This window comes from Pterocles gutturalis, unplaced genomic scaffold (assembly GCF_000699245.1).
Source record: "Pterocles gutturalis isolate BGI_N339 unplaced genomic scaffold, ASM69924v1 scaffold10094, whole genome shotgun sequence".
Taxonomy (NCBI): Eukaryota; Metazoa; Chordata; class Aves; order Pterocliformes; family Pteroclidae; genus Pterocles; species Pterocles gutturalis.
Window position 1 is genome coordinate 11,413 of NW_010133236.1, and position 8,844 is coordinate 20,256.

The following is an 8,844-nucleotide window of genomic DNA, read 5'->3' on the forward strand; positions in this document are numbered from 1 at the left end:
CCTACACCTACCAGCCTTAATGGTAGTGATGGAAGTACAACATAATTAACTGAAGTTTGAAATAGAACATTCTTCAGACACGCCTAAAATTAAAGAACAGTATTAACTAATATGAAATCTAAAAAATTATTCTTAAATTACAATAGCTTTGTTTGGATACACACTCATGAACCTGTTAGAGAGGGTCCAGAGAAGGGCCACAAGAATAACCAGGGGGCTGAAACGCCTGCTGCACGAAGAAAGGCTGGAGAGCTGTGGCTGGTCAGCCTGGAGAAGGCTCCAGGGAGGCCTTACCGTGGCCTTTCAATACAGAAAGGGGGATTGCAAGAAAAACAGACCTTTTACCAAGGCCTGTAGTAACAGCAAAAGGGGATCAGTTTTAAACTGCAATGGAGTAGAGTTTAGATTGGACATAAGAAGGAAACTTTTTACGATGAGGGTGGTGAGGCACTGGAACAGGTTGCCCAGGGAAGCTGTGGGTGCCCCATCCCTGGAGGTGTTCAAGGCCAGGCTGGATGAGGCTTTGAGCAACCTGGGCTGGTGGAAGATGTTCTGCCCACAGCAGGGGGTTGGCCTAGATGATCTTTAAAGGTCCCTTCCAACCCAAACTATTCCATATTTGCCAGGTCTCACAAACACTTTACAAGTAACTCCTAAAGCTAGACTGTCATACTAGACATTTATATTATAAATGCCATATGTATGTTTAAAAGCAAAATGTATTTTTGTATCTCATTTCACAGGTTCTGAGTGCCAATGTGCACTACTTTTCTCACTGTAAATAAGGTAGTACAGGGTTTTGCCATGCTAAAATTAACTGGATGTTTAATTTACCTTATTTTTTTTGTTTGACTTCCCCACCATAACTCCATGACAGTAATTTGTTTGGATGCTTTAAGTGTTTCTAAGTATGCTCAGACTTCTTGTCAATTTAAGCTGACACTTCATTTTTGGGGGGAATCTTAAGTCTGGGTGTAGTCTGACCTTTAACAGCACTCCAAATTAGCAACAGTAATTCTTGTACATCAATACTACAGCACTGAGAATACTCTAGCTACTTTATGTCATTGCAAAGAATATAAACCAGAACAAATAAACATTAGTTTCATTCACGTCTCTCCTTCAAATTTTCTTTGCCTTCCGCCCACACACTCTCCTTTCTGCCTGCATGTACACACCACCGATATCTGTAGTAAGGGACAAGTCTCTTCTGTCTGAATGCATCCACCCTGATAGGTACTTTCTAGCAAGAGCTATTCTGTGATAACAGCCATTTTTACAGGTGTTCTTCTGTGAGCTGCATTTTCGGTAAGGAAGAGGCTGTAGTATACAATTTTCTCAGGCAAAGAAATTCTTAAAGAATGGCTCTTTCAAATTGGCAACCGTATCATGTCATCCCTACGGGAGAGGAGTCAAGCTGCTCTCAGTGAAAGATGGGGCCAGACACACCGCCAACTAGTGAAGAATACAGAGTTCCATTGAGAACAAATCTGAGATAACAACTGTGAGAAAGGCATCATTAATTTCCGTACACCTTGTATCTTTAGTTCTACTGAGCACAACAGCAGGTGGCAGTCAAATCTAAAGAGGGTAATTCAGAGAGAAATTCTCAGGGACAGAGAATTAACATAAGAAAAAGTGTAACAAAGATAAACGAAAGTGACTACTAATGTCCACATCAGTTGTGGAGTCCTGTATGACATCTGCTATGCACCAGGCTGCACAGAAAAGCTACTGAAATCACTACAGCAGTTAAAAAAATCCCCCCAGGGCTTTGCAGGACCATTTTACAAGCAACTTTAAACACAGTACCCCACAATTTTTCTACTATTATTTATTTTACATTCTAAGAAAATCCATACATACAGAGAGTAAGTGCTACACTACGTAAGTACATGGCCAGCCACTCACAGAAGACTGATTCTTCGATGCAGTACTTAGCTTAAAAAGCAGCTCTGTAAGAAGCAGAGCTGCTAGCTTTATTGCTTGTTCTTAAGTGAAGTCTGAAGCATAAGCTAGTTATAAGAAATCACAGTCTCGATTTTGGGTTTGCCTCTTCCACTAAAAAAGCCTAACCGGCTCCATATAGCAGAAAAGACGCACCTGGCATCATTTTGCAAAGTTTTTTTCCCGCTGAGTCCTGTCTGATTGAGTCCTACCCAGGCGCTCAAAGCTACGTACCAAGAATACAATCCAGGATCCCGGAACACTGAAAAGGAGTTAAAAACATGACAAACTGGGCATGCAATACACAAAACAACTACCATGTCCGGAGTTATTCCTGCTAAATAATATTGTTCAATAATAATCTACAAGCACCATGTGGGAAGTCACCTACCCCATGATGTGCTTCACAATACCCTCTTTCCAAAGGCGTTAACAAAGAACAGGCTGGAAGTGAGGTTAACTATTTTGGAGGTTCGCCACTGAATCACCACCACCCTGTCTAGTGGTCCCTTAGTCTTTCTCCCAGTCACAAGGCGGACAACAAATCTTTCACATGATTATGTAAAATTACCGGGGTATCTCTGCTAAAACACCGTGTTACACACACACAGCGTATAACTACACTGAAAGGAAGAACTGAAAACGCTTAATACTTCACTTTCAACATACCTTCAAAAAAGAGAATCTAGCATCAGTTAGATATACAGCACTCTCATTCTATGCTATTTTGCAGAGTATGATGATTAAATATTGGTAAACTACTGGTAATTCAACATTGGCAATGCTGGCAGTTAAAAAAAACTGGAGCTGTCTGAAGAAATGTGATTAAGAACATACAAAACGAAACCAATATAGATTAAGACATTAGTCCTCTAAGGAGAGAAATTCTCTTCTCAAATACTGTTTTGAAAAAAAGTATTAATCTGTATTAACAGCAGATGTAGACTGGGCAGCATATGAAATGAAACTGATCCCTTGTCCCCGATTACACTTGTTTCATAAGACAAGTAGTAGTTCAATAGAAAAAAAGGACAGAAGAGGAACATAAAGATTAAGATATTACTCCTCTAAGGAGAGAAATTCACTTCTCAAATACTGTTTTGAAAAAAAAGTATTAATCTGTATTAACAGCAGATGTAGACTGGGCAGCATATGAAATGAAACTGATCCCTTGTCCCCGATTACACTTGTTTCATAAGACAAGTAGTAGTTCAATAGAAAAAAAGGACAGAAGAGGAACATAAATTAAAGCTGCTTGGTAAGCAGTTTCCTCACTTCTACACTAGCAGTAATTATACCTCACAGAATTTCAGTAGATTTCTGTTCAAGTCATAAAAGCACTCAAAACAACGTTGCCAACTTTGACAGCAGACATTGGGAACTGCCTTATTTACAATAACACAGTTATAACAGTCTCCCTGTTTTTAACCTTATCAAACCTTACTTGTTGGGGATGAAGTATTGCACACCCCATGATCTCCCACAGCAAAGCTGCACTCCTAAATAATCCATAAAATTTGATTCCAGTACAAATTATTGAATAGTGACATAGAATATATATTTTCTCCTGAAACACATGAGAGTTTCACATCTTGTACACAGGAAGCGACATCTGGGAGAGAGCTGAACGTGCATCTGGGACATGCTAAGTCTAAGTCTCTGAGGCACTGTAAAAAGTATTTGCTCAAGAAAGACTTGAAACATCCCATCCTCACTGAGCATGTCTAGACTCTGAGAGGCGGTCACGCTGCAAACAGACCATCCCATCAAGCTGGAGTTAATAAAGCGCAGAAGAACCTTCTCCATGCGTCAGGAAATAGACAAGGGATGGACATGTGAACAAAAAAGAGGAGATGCAAGTGAAAGTAAAATATGAGACCATGAAAAGCCTGTTCAAGACTGACCAAACAAGCAGGACCCGATGAGCAAGGGTTCCATAAGGGACAGACAGACTGGAAAGACAAGGCACAAAGAGCCACAGTAGGGGAAAAACAAAGAAAAAGAATGTCACCCCATCACTAAATCCACCCTGCCCAGACACTGGAATGAAAGCCTAGATTTCTGTTACATCACTCCTCTGCTGTCAGTGAACACACAGAACAGAAATCTCGGTGTTTCTAAAGAGAATGCAGGTTCAAAATCCCCCGCAGTCACTCCAAAGTGTTAATTCAAGCGGCAGACATCTGTATGGCCAAAAGATCTCACTTGGGATGAAGATAACCCAAGAAAACATAATGCCCATATTCTCTATTTTCTCTATGAGAAAAAGCCTTTGGGAATTCTGCTCTGAGGCACTACACACAACCATTGCAAAGTCAAGCCTTGAAATGATTGTAATTGTGCAATTACGTAATAATTTACTAATGATTAGCTATTCAATATTTTCTCTTACCTTCACTGTGTACTGAAACACCTAACAACTTTTCTGTTGCATATCATGTAAGTTTGTTCCCAAAAACAAACTTGTCTTAGTTTCTTCATCAATATTTCAGTAGTTTATCACTACAGTACTTCAGTGCTTCACATTTATTTATATTACAACATCCTGTTCAGAAAAGCAAAAGTGGAATCTCCATTGTGCTAAGGGGAAACACATTACAGAAAGATAAAAATATTTGCAACTTTTTATTTCTAGATCAAGTCACAGGCTTATCAGAATACCTAATCTCTGCTTTTATATAGATCATTACACACTTTAAACAGAGGTCCTACTGACCTCAGTTGTGATAATAGTACATAATACTTACGCAAGTTAGGCTCCATGCTCAACAGCAAAAACCCAAACATCTACAAGTATCTCTAAAAATTTGAATCTAGGAGACTTGTAGCAGAAATGGTGGGAGAATCCAGGTGTTCAGGGCAGCATTCAGCCATGCTCTTCTTAGCTACACTGAGACAGAGAGCCAGTACCTAAATTCACCCATCATTCTTGTTCAAGGACCACATTACACTTCTCCGTATCATTTCAGTTTTGGTGTACGAGCTGCCAGAACTGACCGACTTCACCGATGAGAGAGAAAAAAAGTGGTAAATCCCTGCTTTGGAATCCCGATGGGGATTACCCTACAGCTATACACTGACTTCTGACATCAGTATATCCTCAGCTGCTATCATTAAAATAAAAAGATAAAAGAAACCAACCCACCAAGAACCCCCAAAGTATGCTCTTGTTAACTTGAAAGCAAAACTTCAAGTAACTGATCTGTACTGTGAAACATATGACCAAAAAAGTTGAGTATATCACAGTGCCATCATTTCAAGTCACATATTTGTATACTGACTCCAAAGGGATGGTTTTTTTGGTTGAACCCACATTAAGATTACATACAACACTTTTACTTAAGGAATAAGTTTTTCAAAATGTTTATAAAAACCAGAAAAATACAACGCTTTATAATATGGTATTACTACTTTCTATTATGTAGAAACAGAGAAGCCATTAAAAAATTACTTTATTCGATATTATCATAATAAAAAGCCCACAGGCCTGAAAACTATTTACACTAATTAAATTTACAAGAATATAATAGTTTTAAAATCAGTTTCCCTAAAGAGATGTCAGAATGATCAGATCTTTAAAGTGGAAAAGGCAGTCATTGCCTCTTGGTGTGATCTAAACCCAAAAAAAGAGAAATTAACCACATTGCAAGTAAAGGCCATATCTTCTATGGATTTTTTTTTTTTTTTAGGTGGGAATGGAGGTTAGGTGATTAGAAATAATTTCTGTAATGAAAAAAATTTACCAAGGCATCAGGACTCTGAATACAAAAATTCAGAAATGCCGATTCCTTCCTAAAAGTACTTTATACCAACTTCTCAAATCCTTACTGCATCTCATATTCCCAGAAATCCAATAAAACAATGAACATGTGTAAAAACTTAAATGTTCAGAGCTCAGTCCTCCTAGACTTGCACAATATCTCCTACTAGCCCATACCACTTAACATCCTGAAGATCATACATATGGATGCAACATAATCAACAATGTGTAAACAACTTAAGAATTCTCATAATTCAGTATTTAAATGGTCCTTTAGTTTTCAATTTTGTTTTTTTTTAAACACCTATATATGCATTTGTGAATCAAATAAACATAAATTTCAGAGCTGTGGAATTACCATACTTGCAGGATTTTTCTGACTGCATGAGCAAAATTTACAATCATTTTCAATGTAGAAAGATTGTTTCTTCCTTCTGTCACATTTATTTCCCTTTGTAAGCAAACTACATAATGTAATTCTGAGTTCAAACAAATACTAAATACTGATTTGCAACAGGCTGCACACAGAGAGACTTCTGCAGTCATTGAAAGAAGAGCAACAGCCCTGACTACTACAGAAATACACATTACGCTCTCAAGGCTGAATCCACAGTGAAAAAAAGGAAACCTTTTTTCTATTAGCAACAATCCAGAATTTGTCTAGTAGGGCTGCTTGTGTGTGCACACACATATCCTTTACACATTTATATATAACTTAAAAATTACCAAGTTTATTTATATACAAGTGTGTGTAAAAGAGTCCCTTTATTTTAGCACTTCTTCCATATAAATCTAAACAGTTAACTACAACCAAATTTAAGGCTATGTTATACCAGCTTCATTTTAAATCGGCACAGATATTTCGTTTCAAATATCCTGAAACTATTAATTTAGCTTGTATTACAAGTCAGAAATGTTTCTTTTCTTTCAACTTAAGAGGTTGTATGTTTGATAACTTTCTATTCCCCAACTTCTCCAAACTCTCACAACTTTCTCCTCTCACATTGAAGGTCTTTGAATAAAGTGTAAAATGTCAAACTCCGCTGCTGCTTCAAAGCGTTTTTCACTAAATTTTAAATTTCATTAAACAGAACATTAGTTTCTACTACAAGTGATAGATTCAGGTTCTGAGATGTTAAAACAACGCTATATGACTATACAAACACAAAACAGTAATTTGAAAAACATTCTGTAAGTAGAACTTGGGTTTTTCTCATACACTTGTTCCAACTCAGTGTTGTTTTTTTCAAGGGAAAAACCCATCCAACTTCCTCAAAATGAAACTGAGATTGAAATACTCTCAAGGCTAAACACCAACACCTCCATGTGTATGCACAATATCCTAAAAATTAAAGAGGCTATCAGTTACAAAGGAATTCTCTGCATGTAGACATAGCTGAGTCAGGAAGCTTTAGTCACTATTTTTAATTAATTACTGATTGTCTTTTAACCAAATAATATACTGCTTTGAACTATGTATCCATTTCCCATACTCCACTCCCAATTCTCCTTTTCCCTCAAATCCTGCCTAAACTACTGTTCTAGAATAGGAAGATTTTCTTTAGGAACTAAAAAAATAGTTTCCCTTTATGGAAAATTGTCTTTAAAAAAGGCAGTGCCCTTACTCACAAAAAACCAAAAAGATCAAAAATCCCCAAAACAAGATTAAAAAAGTAAATGAAACAAGCCCCCCAAAATCCTAGCATGAAATTGGCAAGACAACACCAGTTTTACTCTCTTAAGTCACTGCAGCCCGCTTCTACCAGATCAATCAAAGGAAATATGCCTAAGCTTGGGGAAAAAAAATTCTTAAGTCACTGCAGCCTGCTTCTACCAGATCAACCAAGGGAAATATGCCTAAGCTTGGGGAAAAAAAAAAAAAACACGGAGCATTAGGGCATATCTTAAAACTGGCACTGGATAAATTATTATTAAGCATTTTTAAGTTCCTTAATAAGGAGGAGCTTGCCAGATGTTAAAAAAATAAGCCTTTAAATGGAGATGGTGAATATTTTTGCAAGTTACATTCACATTAAAACATAGATAAGCATCCCCAGCGCAGAAATAACAAAGTGAAGTTATTTGACAAGCTGTTGTAATGCCTCCCTTACATCTTACACATCCTGCATCTCTTCGCTTATTTCCCTGAGCATATGCCACAGAACATCCAAAGTGCAGTTCATTCACAAGCATGGCCCTGCTCCTTCTTTCCCTTCCCTCCAATATACCTGAATTCATTCGTCTTATTTTGGTATCTTGTTTACTTTCAGTTTCTGTGGATGTTCACTGCAGATACAGGAATCTGCAGAACAAAAACACTCTGGGGCAAGGACTTCCCTCTAGTACAAAATGTGTACACCTTTCTGCATAGCTATTTCAATAGACACCTTAAGTTTTTCTATTGCAAAAAAAAACAATAAAAAACTTTACAAATTATCCTTCTGCTTAAAGTTTTCACTCATCAAGTGGAATTAACCTTGAGAGACAGGCAAGTTCTTAAGACCACAACAAACTATTATCCAGACTGATTCAAAACAAAATTGCTTTAGAACATTCTTATTTCAATACTAAATGCAGTGAATATTTCAAAAATTATCTCTACATTGAAGAAATAAAAAGCAATACATAGAGCTAAGGCAGTCAGCACACTCAATGCTTCTGCCAAAATCTGCTTGATTCATGAGCTTTCTGCTGAGAAAAAAATAATTGCAACTGAAATATTGTAAGGATGCTTCGTGTAATCAGTTGTTTCTTATCTGCAGCATAAGAATTTCCAGTTAGCCAGTGAAGTTACTGAACTTCAAGTGGTTCCTAGTCCCAACAGTTCACTAACACCACTGCGTCCCCCCCTAGGATATTAAACGAGCAACCATAAAACAAAAATGAGATAATTCTGAACCGAGGAGACAAGGAAACATATTTACCTGAAGCATCTCCAACTTTAAAATCACTGTCATCAGAGCTATCATAATCTAAAGCTTCCAGCAGCGAAGCTGCCAAAGGCTTCACTTGTCTCCTCTTCGAACTGCGGTCCACTGCAGGGAAAAAACACACAGCGCTGTTTCGAGGTGGCACAATGAGAATTCAGCATCGTTAAAGATATTTAAACCAAAAGCCAAGGCAGAATGCCCGTGACA

At 37.5% G+C, this 8,844-nt stretch overlaps 1 protein-coding gene across 1 annotated transcript in view; it reads right to left on the minus strand.

Moving 5' to 3' along the window:
• LOC104467393 (PHD finger protein 14-like) overlaps window positions 1-8,742 on the minus strand; it is a gene marked incomplete at both ends in the record, with an annotated part of 16,420 nt that extends 7,678 nt beyond the window's left edge. Inside the window, one exon of the mRNA XM_010081159.1 lies at window positions 8,632-8,742. Coding sequence (XP_010079461.1) covers window positions 8,632-8,742 — 111 coding nt within the window. The remainder of the gene's footprint in view (window positions 1-8,631) is intronic.
• Window positions 8,743-8,844: the final 102 nt, after the last annotated feature.